The 19,512-nt window shown below is 38.2% G+C and overlaps 1 protein-coding gene across 2 annotated transcripts in view; it reads right to left on the bottom strand.

The window, feature by feature from the left end:
- Window positions 1-19,512, bottom strand: part of HSF5 (heat shock transcription factor 5) — a 58,286-nt gene that overhangs the window by 27,244 nt on the left and 11,530 nt on the right. Inside the window, exons 3-5 of one of the 2 annotated variants that reach the window (XM_005583833.5) lie at window positions 8,569-8,663; window positions 4,177-4,698; window positions 2,347-2,524 (exon numbers count right to left, since the gene is read on the bottom strand). In XM_005583833.5, coding sequence (XP_005583890.2) covers window positions 2,347-2,524; window positions 4,177-4,698; window positions 8,569-8,663 — 795 coding nt within the window. Of the gene's footprint in view, window positions 1-2,346; window positions 2,525-4,176; window positions 4,699-8,568; window positions 8,664-17,345; window positions 18,780-19,512 lie in introns of those variants that run through there. The other variant, XM_074019197.1, reaches the window with a different exon arrangement.

Here is a 19,512-nt window from a genome sequence, read left to right as displayed (position 1 = left end):
GGATTGGGAGAAGTTGGTCAAAAGTTGTAGTTAGATAGGAAGAGTAAGTTTTGGTATTCTATTACACAGTAGAATAATTGTAGCAAATAACAATGTAGTGTATATTTCAAGACAGCTAGAAGAAAAGGTTTAGAGAGTTATCACCACAAAGAAATGATAAATGTTTAAAGTAATGGATATGGTAATTATCTCAGTTTGATTATTACACTATGTATATATGTGTCAAAAAATCACATTGTACCTCATAAATATGTACAATTACATTTAAATTATAAATTAAAAATAAAAATGGTTAAAATGATAAATTTTATATTATGTGTTCTTCAACACAATAAAAAATGAAAAGGAAAGAATATGCGCTCTACAGGCAGACAACTTAGGGTAGCATATTAGCAATATTAATTTATACAAGACTAGCCATGCATTGTAGCTCATGCCTGTTAATTCCAGCACTTTGAAAGGTCAAGGCAGGAGGACTGCTTGAGTGTAGGAATGCAAGACCAGCCTGGGCAACATAGTGAGACCCTGTCTCCATAAAAAATGAAAAAAGGCAGCTGGGCGCAGTGACTCATGCCTGCAATCCCAGCACTGTGGAAGGCCAAGGCAGGCAGATCACCTGAGGGCAGGAGTGTGAGATCAGCCTGGCCAACATGGCAGAAACCCTGTCTCTACTAAAAATTAAAAAATTAGCCAGGCGTGGTGGAGTGTGCCTGTAATCCCAGCTACTCAAGAGGCTGAAGCAGGAGAATCCCTTGAATGTGGGAGGTGGAAGTTGCAGTGAGCCGAGATGGTGCCATTGTACTGCAGCCTGGGCAACAGAGCAAGACTCTGTCTCAAAAAAAAAAAAAAAAAAAAAAAAAAAGGAAAGGAAAAGAAAAGAAAAGAAAAGAAAAGAAAAAAGGGCCAGTCGTGGTGGCTCACACCTGTAATCCCAGCACTTTAGGAAGCTGAGGTGGGCGGATCACTTGAGGCCAGGAGTTCAAGACCAGCCTGGCCAACATGGTGAAACCCCATCTCTACTAAAAATACAAAAATTAGCCGGGTGTGGTAGCACACGCCTGTAGTCCCAGCTACTTGGGAGGCTGAGGCACAAGAATCACTGGAACCCATGAGGTGAGGAGGCTGCAGTGAGCCAAGATCGTGCCACTGTGCTCTAGCCCGGGCAACAGAGCAAGACTCTGTCTCAAAAAAATGAAAAACGAAAACAAATTTATATGTGACCTTGAACAAGTTACTTACTCTAAGCCTAAATTTCCTGAAGTTTAAAATGACAATACCACTTCCATCAAGTTTGTCGTATGGCATAAAAATGGGTACAGTAAATATTAGTTCCTGCCCTTCTCTCATCTAAATTGCCTTCAAAGCTCATGCCATTGTGTTAAACATCTTCAGTGGTGAGAAATCTTTAATCTTTAATGATGGATTGGAAAATATCGTCAACTAAAAGCATGCAAGCTAAGTTTAGTGAACAAATGATGGATAGTTTTTAGCCTAAAAGACATTTTGCAGAAAGAACCCTATGAATCTGAGCTACACTATGACCTATGATCATATCACTATTAATTAACTTTTTGGAAAAGTTCTCACAGAAGTTCTCAACATTTTTCAAATTACTGTAGGTTAAAATGATTGTTTGTCCTGGTTAATTCCTGCACTGCATGCCCCTGACATGCACGTAATTCTAGAATATTAAAATTGTGCATTGCAGACTTTGGTAACCTGATTTTTGGATCATATAAAATACACGTTTTATTAGATGTTACTATTTTCTTCAAAAAAACATGATTTTGTCATATTAGAAGCAACTATATGTCCCTAAAACAATCACTTACTCTGAGTTCTTACAAACTGCAAGAATAACAAACCATTGGTATAGGGTCATACTTTACAGTACCTTTATAATACGCTCAGGATAATATCCTAAATTTCCATCTAATTTTCTCCTGTCACAATACAAGTACATGCCCTCTTGTCCTAGAGTCTGTTAATAACAGAACAAGTCCAACTACAATTTCGAAGTCTGGCATCTAGGATAGTTATTAAATCATCCTTCATCCCTGCCTTCTCCAAGTTAAATAATCTAAATTCCTTTGCTTATTCTTAATATGTTCTATATTTTTCAAAGCCCAAATCATTATATGTAATACTAGGAAAATAACTATTACATACTTTACAAAGATAATTAAGAACAAATATAGAGTTAAAATTATAGCTATGTAAAAATAGCAATGTGACAGGTATAATACAATTATGAATAATAAATGGAGACCCAGAAAAACTGTCATTCATATATTAATTCTACAGCGTGATTCTACTTCTGGCATTCTAGAGCACAATAATCCTTACCAGGGGACTTTCCTTGTTGTGAGTTGCTTCTGTGCTCTCTGTATCTGGCTGGAGTGGCTAAACCTGTGTCTTTGCTAGGCTTGCTAGCAGGCCCCATTTCTGAAATGAGGAATCCCATCTGTTCTGAAGGCAAGATATTCTCACGTGAACTGGTCTGGCATTTTATATTGGCATCCACCTAAAATATTAAACCCATTCATTAATTGAGATTTCCTCCAAATATCTGCTAAAAGTTAAGATATTTTATCAGAGGAGTTCTATTATAGGAACATGATCCAACAAACAAGCTTATAAGGCTTTTCATTCTTATAAATGATACTATACCTTTCTCCATACATAAACTACTAAACTGTATATGGAGCTAAAACATTTACTTATGATCAGAGGAATATCTACCATGAAGCTTGTTGATTTTTTTTTTTTAACTTACAAAAGTGCAGGGTTTTTTTTGTTTTTTTTGTGTGTGTTTTTTTGTTTGTTTGTTTGTTTTAAGGCAGGGTCTCACATTGTTGTCCAGGTGAGAGTACAGTGGTACAATCATAGCTCACTGTAACCTCAAGCTCTTGGGCTCAAGTGATCCTCCTGAGTAGCTAGGACTACAGGTGCTAGTTAATTTTTAAAAAGTTTTTTTGTAGGCTGGGCGTGGTGGCTTATACTTGTACTTCCAGCACTTTAGGAGGCTGAAGTGGGTGGATCACAAGGTCAGGAGCTTGAGACCAGCCTGGCCAACACGGTGAAACCCCGTCTCTACTAAAAATACAAAAAATTAGCTGGGCGTGGTGGTGGGCACCTGTAGTCCCAGCTACTCAGGAGGCTGAAGCAGAAGAATCGTTTGAACCCAGGAGGTGGAGGCTGCAGTGAGCCAAGATTGCACTACTGCACTCCAGGCTAGGTGACAGAGAGAGACTCCATCTCAAAAAAAAAAAATTTTTTTAATTTGGATTTTTTTGGGTATTATTTTAAGGGGTACAGGTACAATTTTGTTACATGGATATACTGCATAGTGGTGAAGTCTGGGCTTTGAGTGAATAGTGTACAGTGTACCCACTAAGTAATTTCTCATCTCTGTTCCCCCTCCCACTCTCCCACTCTTCCACATCTTCAATGTCTCCAATGTCTATTCCACATTATATGTCCAGTGTGTACACATTATTTAGCTTCCTCTTATAAAATGACAACAGGTGCTATTTGACGTTGTTTCTGTGGATATACTTTTGATGAATTATTCTAATTATTGAGAATTAAAGTTTATTCATTTTCTTGTAATAAACTAGTGGCAATAAAGGAATTAGCCTTTACCTTCTGCTTTAGGAGTGCAGATATTAGTAAGGAAATTCAAACACAGTATGCTCACAAGTTACAGTTCAATGATGCTGTAATAAAGTTAGAAAAGACCTCCAACCGTCTCCTTACCTCTGTGCTACAAATGGCTAGGAAAGTCCTCATAATGTCTGTCAAATAAACCATCCCTCCTGGGTAACAGAATTATCGGCCAGGCATATCTAATCTATTCGAATTAAGATAGGAAGCAAAAACTCAAGGGATGCTTATAACATGAAAATAAGCTTCATACCACAATGCTCAATGAGACAACCTCTCTTTAGAGGTTGACTTCAGACCATGCATAATACAATGAGAGGATGCTTAAGGGTTAAGGTAACTTCTTTCTGAATCTTTTGTGCAGAAGCACTGGGACATGATCCTCCTGGAAACCATAATGAACTAGTATTAAACTCAAATAAAATCTGAACAAACTCTCCACTAGAATAATCTTTAGCAGAAGTACTAGGTACTTTGAGCTTTATTAGGATTTTTTCTTTGCCCCCTTACCTGGTGTGTGCTGAATGGTGGCCCTTCCTGCACAAATACTACTGAAGATGGAGATGGATTATGATTTAGGTGCTCCTTCAGTTTGACATGAGCTTGCTGGATGGCTGCAGATTCCTGTATTGTGCTATTTTCAACAGGCTGAGCTGTGTGGATGGTATAGATGTACTCAGGTGACTGTGGTAGAGAGCAGGCAATTGCTTGTTCTGTTCCAACCACAAAAGACATAATATCTGAGCCTACAGGAGTAAGTGGCTCCAGCTGGCTAGCCTGACTTGCAGAACATGGATTGCTGTTGTTAGAATTAGCTAGAATGTGTTGGCCTCTGTTAGATTGAGATGTTGGGCACTGATTCTCAACAGGCTCCACCTTTACCATCTCCAATTTAGGGGAGGAATGCAACTCATCTACTATCTGAAAGACAGCCTCTAGGTTTACTTCTGTCTTTTTATTTTCATCAGTAGTACTGCAGGGCCAATTGGAAGGCAAAAATTCAACTGGATAGGAGGATTGCATTGAAGGATTCTGGGAAAAGAAAAAATATAACTGTTTGGATAGAAAATCAAATATGAGATTAAGGAGGAAAGCTACAATATTTAGGCTGATGAGTGCTAAACATAAATAGATTAAACTTAAAGATCACTAAGAAAACCTAGACACGAATCTACTTTTCAGCAATAGTAGCTTCAAATCTACTGTTAGCATTTACTTAGTATGTACTACATGTCAACCACTCTGCTAAGTTTAACACTTCAATGGGTCAATAATTCTTAGGGTTAAACTATACAAAATCAAAAGCTATAGTACCCAAATACCTATTTGCTGAGAAAGCTACTATACACCAAATTCTTCCATAAAAGCTGACAGACAAAAACATAATTTGTATCTATCATATACTGTTTTAGGAATGCAGTAAGGAAATTTCAAAAACAGGATGCTCAAAAGTCTACCAATCCTTCTACGGATTCAGGGAGTGGTACTAATATTCTGTTCCAAATAATATGGGGAAAAATGGATGGAGTATCAAATGCCCTTTGTTTCCTGGGATTATTTATTTTTAATAATAAAGCAGGCCGGGCGCGGTGGCTCAAGCCTGTAATCCCAGCACTTTGGGAGGCCGAGACGGGCGGATCACGAGGTCAGGAGATGGAGACCATCCTGGCGAACATGGTGAAACCCCGTCTCTACTAAAAAGTACAAAAAAACTAGCCGGGCGAGGTGGCGGGCGCCTGTAGTCCCAGCTACTCGGGAGGCTGAGGCAGGAGAATGGCGTGAACCCGGGAGGCGGAGCTTGCAGTGAGCTGAGATCCGGCCACTGCACTCCAGCCTACGCGACAGAGCGAGACTCCGTCTCAAAAAAAAAAAAAAAAAAAAATAATAATAATAATAATAAAGCAATAGACTAAAATGGCTGTTGCTTTTAGATTTACATCTTTAAGATATATTCTCTTACATATACTACTTTGCAGAGAGTAGGCATTTAATACATGTTTGGTGATAAAGATCTGTGAACATAAAATACAGAAGAATGATTAAATAAAACATGAAATGAATTGATGTTGCCCAATGAAGAGCTTCGCACAGAGTAGGCATTCAATAAATGTTTGTTGATTATATCAGATTATAAACAGATTATATCTGATACATCAGATTATAAACTTAAAATACAGAAGAGCTATGATTAAAGAAAGTATGCAGTGAGTTGATGTTGCTAAACACACTCATTAACAAAGATTGTCAATGATTTTTGGAAGGCCACTAATGCCAAATAATGTAAATTCAAATGGTATAAGCACTAAGTGACTATAGCCAATAGCAGCATTTATTGAGTTATTACTATGTGCCAAGCACACGCAAAGTGCTTTATATAGATTTCATCCAACCTTCAAAAGAGCCTGGTGAAATGTGATAATCTCCATTTCAAATGATAAAACTGAGGTCCGGAAACTTCCTAATTTACCCAAAGTTACAATGAAATAACTGACAGAGCCAGGTTTCAAGCCTAGGTTTGCCATACTCAAGAACTCTTGCTCTTAAACATTACAACGTACTGACCGTGCACGCACGCTCTCACCCATACCTACAGTCCAACTAAACTAATTGCATTTATTTTCAGGTTGGAATCTGAAACACCTTCCCATTTTTCTATTTCAAAATTTTATGTGTGCTTATCTCTATTTTCCTATGATGAACATGTATTGTCTTCTTTTTTAAATTTTTTGTTTTGTTTTTGAGACAGAGTTTCACTTTTGTCACTCAGGCTGCAGTGCAATGACACAATCTTGGCTCACTGCAACCTCCGCCTCCCAGATTCAGGCGATTCCCCTGCCTCAGCCTCCTGAGTAGCTGGGATTACAAGTGCCCACCACCACGCCCAGCTAATTTTTGTATTTTTAGTAGAGACAGGATTTTGCCATGTTGGCCAGGCTGGTCTTGAACTCCTGACCTCAAGTGATCCACCCACCTCAGCCTCCCAAAGTGGTGCTGCGAGTACAGGCATGAGCCACTGCGCCTGGCAGATTTTTTTTTTTTTTTTTGGAGACAGGGTCTCACTGTGTTGCACTGACTGGAATACAGTGGCACAATCATAGCTCACTATAGCCTCAAACTCTTCAAACTCCTCAAGGTGGGAGGATCGCTTGATCCTTCCACCTCAGCCTCCCAAGCTAGGATGAAAGGTACACACGCCACTACACCCAACTAACCCACCCTCTCTCCCTCCCTCCCTCCTTTTTCTTTCTTTCTTTCTTTTTTTTTTTTAGAGATAGGCTCTCACTATGTTACCCAGGCTCATCTCAATTTCCTGGCCTCAAACAATCCTCCCACCATGGCCTCCCAAAGAGCTGGGATTTTAAGGCATGACCCACCACACATGGCCATATATTGTCTCTATAACAAGAAAAGGCCTTTATTAAAATGTTTCATTTAGCATACAACATAATCAAGATATAAACACTGTCATAGTATCTCCAGTATGATCCAGAGAAGAGAGTGCCTGGACCCACAAACAAGAGCATCTAACTGTGGGATAGGTGTGTCCCTCCAGTGAAGATGAATGGACTGGGATATCATGCTTGATCATATCAGCCATGAAAAGGGCCAGCTAAGTCCCCTTGACCTCATCCTATACTTTTCAAACAACAACCTGATTATAATTTGACTTCCTATGTAGATTTTTCTCCAAAAAAAAAAAAAAAAAAGGAATGTTCTTTTGAGTACCCTAATGCCACTAGTAAGATATTCTCTTAAGAACTGAAACTATCTTGGCTAGATGCTTATCCAAGGCAAACACGCAATTCCAATCTTTAGCAGTTATAGCATAAAAATACAAAGCATGGAATTTAAAAGTATCCTTAAAATAGCTATATAAAACATTTAACTCCAAGCAAGTGTCTCCTAAGAAATAATGAGAAGATACTTGGAGTAAAAGTTGAGCATCCTTAATCCAAAATTCCAAAATCCCAAATACTCCAAAACCTGAAACTTTTTGAGTGCTGGCATGACACCACAAGTGGAAAATTCCAGCACAAAAGCACTTAACACAAACTTTGTTTCATGAACAAAGTTACAAAAAATATTGTATGAAATTACCTTTAAACTATGTGACTCAGGTCATATCCCTAAGATATCTCATTATGTTTTTGCAAATATTCCAAAATCTGAAAAAATCCAAAATCTGAAACACTTCTAGTCCCAAGCATTTTGAATACGGGATGCTGAACCACTTTGGTGTTTACAACATATGGGCTATGGATAAAGGGGGCCACCGTTTAAATTTCTCATTTTTGACATTTTTCTCCTTTCTCCTTAAAAAGAAAAGTCTAATTATCTGTATCAACTTGGAAGAATCTGTCATTTGATGACTTATGTACTTGTATAGTTTATCTGGTATTCATTTTACCTTGGAAAAATCCAGAACAGCACTTTTTAAAACAACTTGCAGCAATAATGGGAATGTTCTAGATCTGTGCTGTATAATTCAGTAGCCATAAGCCATATGAAACTACTGAGCACTCAAAATGTGTCTACTTTAAGTATGGAATAATTTTTAAATCTATTTAATTTTAATTTAAATAACCATATGAAACTATTGAGTACTTGAAATGTGGCTAGTATAACTGAGGAATTTTTAAATTTCATGTAATTTTAATTAGCTTAAATAGCCACATGTGGCTAGTAGCTACTATACTGAACAGATCTGGCCTAGAAGAATTCTGAGATATTATTTATATCAATTCTCTCTCCTTTTTTTTTTAAGAACTGAGAAAACAAAGCCCATTAATCCACAGCTTACTTCTGGTTACTCATTAATATAAAATTACACTTTGAAATTTTGCAAGGTTGATAAAATCGCACATGAAGTGCAGAGCATGGCCACGGTTGCAAGACTCCTACCTGGAAGTAGTTGCAGTGTGCATAGGAAGAGGCAGTGGGAGTGACACAACTACTTAGAGCATCCATGTGGGTAGGAGAACAGCACTGTAGCACAGCTGGAACAAATTCAAACACAGAAAAGCCATCAACCACAATACACTTCTATAGCATTCAAGGAGCTCCCCTCTTTCAACCTGGAAAGAAATCCAAATTTGAAGAACTTCCTTTGTATGTCTAACAAAATATTTAGTCCAATTAGGTGGTGTTATTTATTGAAAACGACACAGTAACAAAATAATTTTAAAGGTCTTTAAAAGGTTCATGTCTAATGTCTATTTTTGTAAATGATTTAACACCTAAGCATTTTGTTATCTTTCTAACCATATATTTTTATTGAAAGTAATTTCATTTTATTGAAAATAGAGGAATATATTGAAATTCCAAAATAAGTATTTCAATCATTTCAACAGTAACCACTATTTGGAGGGTGGAGTGTTTTAAAAGAGTAAAATAAGTACAAAATATTCTCCAAGTGTTCCACCATTAAACAATGCATCCAGTAGAAATGTATACAAAAATGTTTTAATCATTTAGGCAACTGGTTAGGAATGCAGATCATTGAGCCAGCCTGCCTGGTTTTGGAGCCCAGCTCCACCAGCCTGGCTTTACAGCCTAGTGTAAATTTGAGCAAGGTTAATCTCTGTGTGCCTCAGTTTCTGCATCCTATTAAAATAGAGATAACAACAGAATAATGGGACCTACCAAATATGGTTGTTATGAGCAATAAATGAGCTAATATCCATAAAGAACTTAGAAGAGTACTAGTACACAGTAAGCAATCAATAAGTGTTAGCTGCTATTATTTTAACAGAAGAAACACATTTTCAAAACTTTCCCTTTATAGTCAGGACACTGTGAAAAGCCTGAACTCTTGGTATTAGCAAAGTTACTTACAGATGCAGTCTTAATAATAGGTTGAGTCTGCTTTTTTGTAGAGACTCTCCAGTATAAGTGAGAATCAGTTATTAATAGCACAACTGTGGATTAAACGGAGGATGACGTATGTTGAGCACCTACCCTGTTTCAGGCACAGTAGTAAATGCTTTACATATATTGCCTTTACAAAACAAGTAAACTAAAGCTCAGTGATATTAAGTAATTTGCCAAAAGTCACAAAGCGGGAAGTGACAGAGTCAGTAATTAAACTCCAAAGCACACGCTCTTTAATATACCACAATACAGCCAGGCATGGTGGCTCACTCCTGTAGTCCCGGCACTTTGGGAGGCTGAAGCAGGCAAATCCCTTCAGCCTGGGAGTTTGAGACCAGCCTGGGCAACATGGTGAAACCCCATGTCTACAAAAAATACAAAAATCAGCCAGGCATGGCGGCAAATGTCTGTAGTCCCAGCTACTCGGGAGGCTGAGGTGGGAGGATCATTTGAGCCCAGGCGGCAGAGGCTGCAGTGAGCTGTGATTGTGCCCCTCACTCCAGCCTGGGTGACAGAGTAAGACCCTATGTCCAAAAAAAAAGTTGTATATATCTCACAATAATTCCCTAAGCTAAACCCTCTTCCTGAAATGTAACATTTGTAGTTTTACTAGAATTCTACTTGCCAAATATCTTTAAAGGTGTCTTTATCAATAAGGTGGCAACTCTCCCTTTTTATGTCCACATTTTTCATATTTTGAGTGTGCTAATAAAATTACTAATCTCATTATTTAATCTTTAAAGGTAAATTGACCTAAGGATTATAAAAAAATTAACCGAAATGCTTCCCTATTTCTCCATGAATATTGATTTTTAAAACATCAGAAGTTCATGAAGATACAGTAGAAATAAATATTTTCTCTTTGTATCATGAGGAATTTAACCACTAAATTTTGCACACAGAAAGAAAACTTGAAATAATGGGCAAAATTATAGTTCAGACTATTTAATATAAAGGTTATTTTTTGGATGACATATTTTTTAACAATTTTGGTGACTTTAAAAAGCCATATATTACTAAGATTGCCTCATAAAATTCAAGTTGTTATCATTTCCAATATAGGTTAGCAGAACAGGTTCTTAGACTTGATCCTTTGAAGGTTATTCAAATATATATATTAAATGTTTTGGATTTGAATTAGATTTCCCAAAGTGTCTGACAGCACAAATATCCTAGGAAATCAACTGAATCCAAATAGCTAAACACCAAGCAAGATCTGCAGAGCTTGCCAAAACTGCGGAAGGGAAAAAAAAAATTCTTTTTCCCCTAGAGTTACAGCAGCTAAGGAAAATCTAGCCACCTAGCGGTAGAGAAAGACTTGGGAGCTGCAGGTCCATTCCATCAGGGTACCAAAAAGCAGTGTTTTGTTACAAATAAATCAATAAAAGGTGTTAGTTTTATTGTTTGGAAGTTTCTGACTCCATTGGTTACACATTTTGAATAGGTATAAAAATGTACTTTAAAATAAATTTCTCAGAGAAATAAACTACAATATATAACAGAGAATATGTTAATATATTTTTGATAGCTTGATAGCTGAGTTGGTTTCTCAGGAAACAGCAAAAAAGTAAATGTTCTTTAAAGTATCCAGTAACAAATGGAAAGCAAAACAGTACCTGTATGAAGAAAATGAGGACTTCAATAGATTACACTCCAAAAAGATTCCTCAATGGCTATTCCTTACCACTGTAGTCCTATTTTGTATAGTCAACAAAATAGAACAAAGGTATTAGTAAGTTTACTGAATATGAAAACTTAGGCATAGAAATTTGACCATGTGCCTAGTATATGAAAAAATAATCTACTGTGCATTATGAAAGCACTGACATTTATAAAACTTAGTTTATCACTATGTCTTAAGATACATTCATCTGCATAAAGAACTTTCAGTGTCTTCCTGAAGGCAGTGTTCAGTTGAGGCATTAAATTCCGTGTAGAAAGAAAAACTGAAAATAATTAAAAGAATTCCATTTCAGATATAAATATAGGCATTAATGACATTTTCAAAAAATTTCTAAGTAATAAAAATGTTAAGTCAGAGTTACTAAGAATTATTGCTCCTGCTATAGGTGAGGCAAACAAGTTAATGTACTTTATCCTACGGAAGTGATTCAAATATAGAATCAAAATATTTCGAATTTGAATCTACTCCAGAATAGTATAATGTCAACAGTGAGAAAATACCCCATTAATATAAATGCTCAAAAGAAAAAAAACATCATAATAGTATATTTAATTTCAAGACAAGTTCCTACAGCAACTAGAACCCCAGTATCTCCTCATTTATGGTGAGGTAAAGAAAAGGTCTTCTGAGTTTATACCTCAAAGTGAAAGCAGGCATTTGAAAAGATATCTGTACACCCATGTTCACCATAGCAGAATTTACAACAGCCAAAAGATAGAAGCAACTCAGTATCCATCAACAGATGAGTGGATGAACAAAATGTGTTATATATATACAATGGAATATTATCCAGCCTTTAAAAGGAAGAAAATTCTGACACATACTATAATATAGATGAATCTTAAAGACATTAAGTGAAATAAGCCAGTCACAAAAGGATAAATATTATACGATTCCTCATGTAAGGTTCCTAGAATAGTCAAATTCATATATACAAAAAATAAATTAGAGATTACCAGGGGTTGGGAGAAACTATTGATTAATGGGTACCGAGTTTCATTTGGGTGATAAAAAGTTTAGGAAACGATGGTGAGGGTTGCACGATATTGTGAATGTAAGTAGTGTCAATGAATTGTATATTTAAAAATGGTTAAGATGGTAAATTTGGCCGGGCGCAGTAGCTCACATCTGTAATCCCAGCACGTTGGGAGGCCAAGGCGGGCAGATCACAAGGTCAGGAGTTTGAGACCAGCCTGACCAAGATGGTGAAACCCTGCCTCTACTCAAAATACAAAAATTAGCTGGGCGTGGTAGCACACGCCTGTAATCCCAGCTACTCAGGAGGCTGGGGCAGGAGAATCGCTTGAACCTGGGAAGCAGAGGTTGCAGTGAGCCAAGATCGCACCACTGCACTCCAGTCTGGGTGACAGAGTGAGACTCCATCTCAAAAAAAAAAAGATGGTAAATTTACATATTAAATATATGATTCCACTTATATTAGATATTTAGAACGGTCAAATTCACAGAGACAGAAAACAGAACAGTGGTTGCTAGGGACAACCTCTCCACCTCAGGGACAGGTTGGCATTCTCTAATGGGCAGTTAGTGGTTAACAGGTACAGAGTTTCAGTTGGGGAAGATGAAAAAGTTCTGGAGATAGACAGTGGTGATGGTGAATGTACTTAATGCCTCAAAACAGTACCCTGAAAAATAGTTAAAGTGGTTAAGTTTTATGTTACGTATATTGTTTCACAATTTTTTAAAAAGGTAAATATGATTGTATTTTTGCTTAGTTTCTTCTGGCAGAGGACAGAGAGAGATTCCTGGTGCTAAGTGCCTCTTTCCCATAAGCACAAAATGAAGTACTTTCAGAGGAGCAATACAGACTGCCTGAGAACAAGAGGAACAGCACCAAAAACCTCTTATAATTCTATATTCTATATTTATGTACATTAATGTAGGATTAGAAGCCTAAAGATCACACCTATAGAATTTAAAGGTACTTTAAAACAACAATCAGTAACTCTTTTTGCCCAAGGGCCAATTCAGAAAAATCTTAAATGATAGGAGATACACACACACACACACACACATATGTACACACACACATATATATATATTTTAACCTAGAACTGCATGCCAAGATGGATATTTTCTTTTTTTTTTCCTTTTCTTTCTTTTCTTTTCTTTTTCTTTTTTTTTTTTTTTTTTGAGACACAATCTTGCTCTGTTGCCCAGATTGGTCTCAAACTCCAGGCTTCAAGCAATCCTCTTGCCTCTCGGCCTCTGAAGGTGCAGGGTTTGCAGGCATGAGCCACCACACCTGGCCAGATATATATGTTCTAATAAAAATTAAAAATATCACGCGTATCTTGGGGGAAAGCTTATATTCTTATAAATTCTCTTATTTAGCCTTTAAAGTGTTAATGTCTAGGCTTATTTACTTTTTTGAGACAGGGTCTTGATCCGTTGCCCAGGCTGGAGTACAGTGGCACAATCTTGGCTCACTGCAGCCTCAGCCTCCCAGGTTCAAGTGATTGTCCTGCCTCAGCCTCCCAAGTAGCTGGGACTACAGGTGTGCGCCACCATGCCTGGCTAATATTTTTTGTATTTTTAGTAGAGATGGGGTTTCACCACGTTGGCCAGGCTGGTCTCAAACTCCTGACCTCCAGTGATCCTGTCTGCCTCCGCCTCCCAAAGTGCTGCAAGTACAGGCTTGAGCCACCGTGCCCAGCCTTCTAGGACCATTTAAAAGACAGCTGTTGGACAGGTACAGTAGCTCAGGCCTGTAATCCCAGCAACTCAGGAGGCTAAGCAGTGGGATCACTTGAGGCCAAGAGCTTGAGACCAGTCTGGGCAACAAAGCAAGACCCTAGCTGTACCAAAAAAATTAAATAAAATAATGTGTTTTAATTAGCTGGGTGTGGTGGTGTGTGCCTGTAGTCCTAGCTACTTGGGAAGCTGAAGTGGGAGGATAGCTTGAGCCCAGGAGTTCAGGCTGCAGTGAGCTATGATCATGCTACTGCAATCCAGTCTGGTGAGAAAGTGAGACCTTGTCTCTTAAAAAATAATAAAAATAAAATTAAGCACAGCTTTTAAAACACTTGATCCTTTACATGTAAATAGTGTTTAAATTTTACAAAGTCAATTCACATATATTATTTAATTCCTCACTCAAACTATTATGGCCACTTTATAGAAAGGGAAATTGAGGCCACATAACATGATATAATCCACTGAAGTTCATATCCAATGATTAACCGCAAAGCTGGGACTAGAACTAGTTCATTCCACTCAATAAATTATGTACTTAGGGCCCATTACAGCAAGAACTATGGTAGGTGTAGGGGGATACAGAAATGAGTTAGAAGCAGCCCCACCCCACAGAGCCCCCAGACTGAACCTCCCACTCTAGCAATTGAAGTACATTCTCTCTACTTGGACAGGGTGAGTCAATAACCCAGAGCAATCACAATGCCACCAGCAGCATACAAAGGTAGATTCCCCTACCAATTGCTGTTGTCTACCCTAGAACTAACTCTGAGGAAGAGATATACCAGACAAAAATTGTCTCAGAAGAAAAACAAAGCTAAAAAACAAAAGACTCTCTTCATGAGAGGCAGGCAGACAGGCAGGCAGGCAGGCGAGCACAGTGGCCAAAAGAACAGACTCTTGAGTCAGATTGTCTGGATTTGTTTCCAAGCCCACAGCTTCCTAGCTGTGCCTCAGTTTCCTCATCTATAAAGTGAGGCTAATTACACTATTTTATAAGAGTATTTTAAGGATTAAATGAGTGAATATTTAAAGAGTACTAAGAACAGTGCCTGGTCATAGTGATTACTACATAAATACGTGTTAAATAAAAAAAGAGATGAAGGGCAGCTACAAATTTACTAATCATTGCCTTGAGTTTAAAACTTTGAAAAAAAGGCAAAGTTGATTTTGAGTCTATTCAGTGTTAAAGAAAAACAATTCTCAATATAGGATTCTATATATAAAGATGATGTATGTTCAAATATATAGTGGAGAACAAGTAAAATTAAAAGGTTTAAAATGAAGATTTTCATAAAAGAGGAAAATTAAATCACAGTTGTAGACCAAAAATAACATCAGAGGAAAAACTGAATTCTAGATAAGGCAAGAATAAAAAGAGTCAACTAATGCTAGATCTACAAAATTTTGCCTTTGAAGAAGTGGTAAGAATGGAAAACTGACACTTAAAGGGAGGAACAACAAACATAAAAAGTAACTCCAGTCTGCTTCTAATGTGAGAAAGAAAAAAAATGATTCCAATGAGTCATTTTAGGAGTTAGTCTGATGGCAACTTTTTAGTTGCAGTGTTTGACTTTACTAGAGAAATTAATAATTTATGAAATGTTATAAAATTCAACATTTACTGGTTATACTATCTGAAGACCAGATCCAAGTTTATTTTTATAACTTTTTTTTTTTTTGAGACAAGGTCTTGCTCTGTTGGCCAGGCTGGAGTGCAAAGGCACAATCACGGCTCACTGCAGCCTCAACCTCCTGAACTCAAGCAATCTTCCCACCTCAACCCCCAAGTAGCTGGGACTATAGGTGTTGCTACCACACCCAGCTAATTTTTCTATTTTTAGTAGAGACTGGGTTTCACCATGTTGGCCAGGCTGTTCTGGAACTCCTGGCCTTAAGTGATCCACCTGCCTCATGAGAATGATACTCTATTTAATTTCGGTAAAGTCATTTGTAATACTCTTAATAAATAAGTACTCACTAAATATTGGTTAAATTGTTCACTACTTTTTATTTCCTTCGCCCATAAGTTGGAGGAATTAAGCACTTGTAGGGTATTTTTATGGCACTTTCTTTTCCATTGCAAGTTTTTCATATTTAATAATAAAACTTTTCATTTATAAAGTGCTTCACAATGTTCAAAGCAGTTTTGCCTACATTATGTACTAGAAGTCATCATGAAATTTCTTATTCTCATAATCTCAGAAACTTTACAGTCATTTCAATTATCCCTATTTTTTTTTTTTTTTTTTTGAGACGGAGTCTCGCTCTGTCACCCAGGCTGGAGTGCAGTGGCCGGATCTCAGCTCACTGCAAGCTCCGCCTCCCGGGTTTACGCCATTCTCCTGCCTCAGCCTCCCGAGTAGCTGGGACTACAGGCGCCTGCCACCTCGCCCGGCTAAGTTTTTTTTTGTATTTTTAGTAGAGACGGGGTTTCACTGTGTTAGCCAGGATGGTCTCGAGCTCCTGACCTCGTGATCCGCCCGTCTCGGCCTCCCAAAGTGCTGGGATTACAGGCTTGAGCCACCGCGCCCGGCCAATTATCCCTATTAAAGAAGACAAAACAAAAATTCAGCTAACATAAAGTTATCTATATACTGTATACTATAAAAATATCAGTGACACTTACTTGTTCTTTTTTTAATGCCTCCTTCCTAATTCTTACCTTAAACACTTGGAGACAACTCCCAATTTATAATTTACATCAAGCTAAAATAAAATATTTTAAAAACACCATGTCCAAAATTATAATAATTTAACAAATAACAGTTCTATAATGAATATTAACTATAATATTTGTAGCGGTGTTAGTGAATAATATATGAGTACTTCTCATAAAATTTAGAGCTAGTAGTTTCCATGAGGATTGCTTGAAACTTGGAATACATTTTCCAGGCTGGAATGCAGTGGCACAATCATGGCTCACTGCAGCCTCAAACTCCTAGGCTCAAGCAATCCTCCACCTCAGCCTCCCAAGTTGCTGGGATTACACGTGTTAGCCACCATACCCGGCCATCTTGTTTTCAAAGATTGTACAGATATTTTGGTTCTTCAAAGAAGTAGCTGGGCAAATATGGGGGGAAAAATTAGGCCTTAACCATTTTCTATGTAACATGGTAAAAAAATTTTTTTTAAATTTCTAATAGGCAAAATGATTAAAAGTGCAAAATCATCCTTACTTCATGTAATTCCCTCCTTTTTTTTTTCAACTCCATTCACCAAAAGAGTAACAGCTCTGAAAATCTATAAAACCCAATCTAGATGATTTTAATATCATTAAAGCATTTTGGGAAAATAATCCCTTTCACTGCTATATTTAGGTGCAATGAGCCAATGATACAAGTATACAGTTGGATATTAATACAGCTAGAAAATAGTGAGTACTACTACAAACAGTCACCAGATTTATAACTTTGTTTTGTGTGTACACATTTAGTTTTATTGTAACAAAGCAACTTGTCCACTTTTAACCTTTAAAAACTGAGCCTCATCTTTCCAGTGAAACAAAAAGAAAATTTAAAAATAAACAGGAAAAAAATTACAATAGAGAATGTCAATTTCAAATAAGATCCTACAGGCTTTGCTGATTCTCCCATTGAGTGGCAGGGCTCAAGTCATCATTAGGAGAGAATTTATTTTAAAAAGTGTCATCTTAAACTGCAAAGGATGTCTGTCAAATAAGACAATTAAACATGCAAAAGGAGAAGCCATGTTGTCAAAATGCCCACTTAACCCACCCGAACATCTCAAACCCACCCTGTGCTGACCTTCTGTAAACCCATTTTTTTAAGGTTTTGTTTTCTGTTTGTTTTTTTTAAACAAGAGAAAGTAGACAGATACATGTTGGTAAATGCCAAATGTCCATATTCACACAGAGACACAGTGTACTCTCTGAGCTGAATATACAGAGAAAGGAGTAAAAAAGCTAGAATTCTGGGCACTGCCACACAGGGGCCTCACACCTTCCAGCTTCCAGCAGAGACAAGGGAGCAGGTTTTTCTTTTTTTCGACAGAGCTCAGCGGTGTTGATTCCACACAGTTTTTGTTCAGACAGGAAGGGATAAAAATGAACAGAAAGGGGTAGAGACTCTTTTCCCACTGTATTCTGCTCTAGGTATTTCCCCCAAATAAGGTGAGAACCATGATACAGAGAAAAGAGATCTCAAGAACAGGGCGACTGAGCACAAGAGGAAAACAAACAAACAACAAACAAAAAACAAAACAAACCCTGCAACTTGCTCCCAGGGACTGGAGAAAATTTTTAAAAAGGAAGGTCGGAATCCATCAGTGTTCTATTAGTCATCTTCTCCTTCATCCTTCTCTCCTTCCTCCCCTTCATCATCATCTTCATCTTCTTCATTTTCCTCTTCATCCCCTTCTAATCAGTATCTTCTAATCCGTCCTCCTCTTCATCATCATCATCTTCTTCTCCTTCTTCATCATCCACATCGGGAACCAAGTAGTACTGTAATGGGCTTGGCCAAATATCATCTTTGATGACCTCTCCTAACTCATCAGCACCTGCATCAGAATGGTCAGTAAACCAGGTAAGGAAGCTCCCTGGTTCCTCATGCTGCTTCTTCCTGCCGGCTTTATTCTGCGTTTGACTTGAACGCTTTGTCAAATCCTTTCCAGATTTCCATTTGATTGCAGTGGACTTTAAAGATGGATCACCACTCTCATTCAGATGAAATTCTTTGGACAGAACTTTATTTTCAAAGTAAGGATTTTGATCAAAATAAAAATCTATTCCGTAACCTGATTAAATATATTCAAATTCTGTCACTTCAACTCTGCTCAAATAATGCAGTGCCGCTTCTTCCTCCTCCCCAAGCAGTGCAGACACCTGTGGATGGTTGATAAATGTTGTTATCCCCAAATGTGGGATTTTGGTGATCAATTCTGATCTCTTCTGAAAAAAATGGTTAGCGGAGTTTGTTACATTTCTGTTCTGCTTTCAAAATCTCCTCACTGGCTTGTTCATTAAGTCTGTTTGTTTCATTTTGGATTTCATCAATGTGTTCAATTGCTTCCTGCTGTTTTCCTGAGGTCTCGTCAGCCCTGTAGTGGCTGGAGTTGAGCTCCTTTTTACTGACTTTGGCAGCGGATGCCGATCTGGCGCGGTTGGAAGGTGGGGGCGGGGGAAGGGAAGGCGAAGGGGACTGGCAGGCGGCTTCCCAGTCACGGCACACGCGCGGGCGCTCGCTGGGTCCAGCCGCCTCCTCCCAGCGCTGCCCTAGCGGCCTGACTACAAGGTACCGGCTAGGGCTGCATGCGGGACCCGGTCCGGGCTCCTGCTCGCGGAGGGGATGCGGCGGCAGCGGCGCGGCAGCGGCTCACCTCCCTCGCCCAGATTTATAATTTTTTTTTTTTTTTGAAACGGAGTCCCGCTCTGTCGCCCAGGCTGGAGTGCAATGGCGCCATCTTGGCTCACCACAACCTCCGCCTCCCGGGTTCGAGTGATTCTCCTGCCTCATCCTCCCGAGTAGCTGGGATTACAGGTACCCGCCACCATGCCTGGCTAATTTTTGTAATTTTTTTGGTAGAGACGGGGTTTCACTATGTTGGCCAGCCTGGTC

This window comes from Macaca fascicularis, chromosome 16 (assembly GCF_037993035.2).
Source record: "Macaca fascicularis isolate 582-1 chromosome 16, T2T-MFA8v1.1".
Classification (NCBI taxonomy): Eukaryota; Metazoa; Chordata; class Mammalia; order Primates; family Cercopithecidae; genus Macaca; species Macaca fascicularis.
Note: the sequence above shows the minus strand (reverse complement) of the source record. Positions and strands in the feature narration are given on the sequence as shown.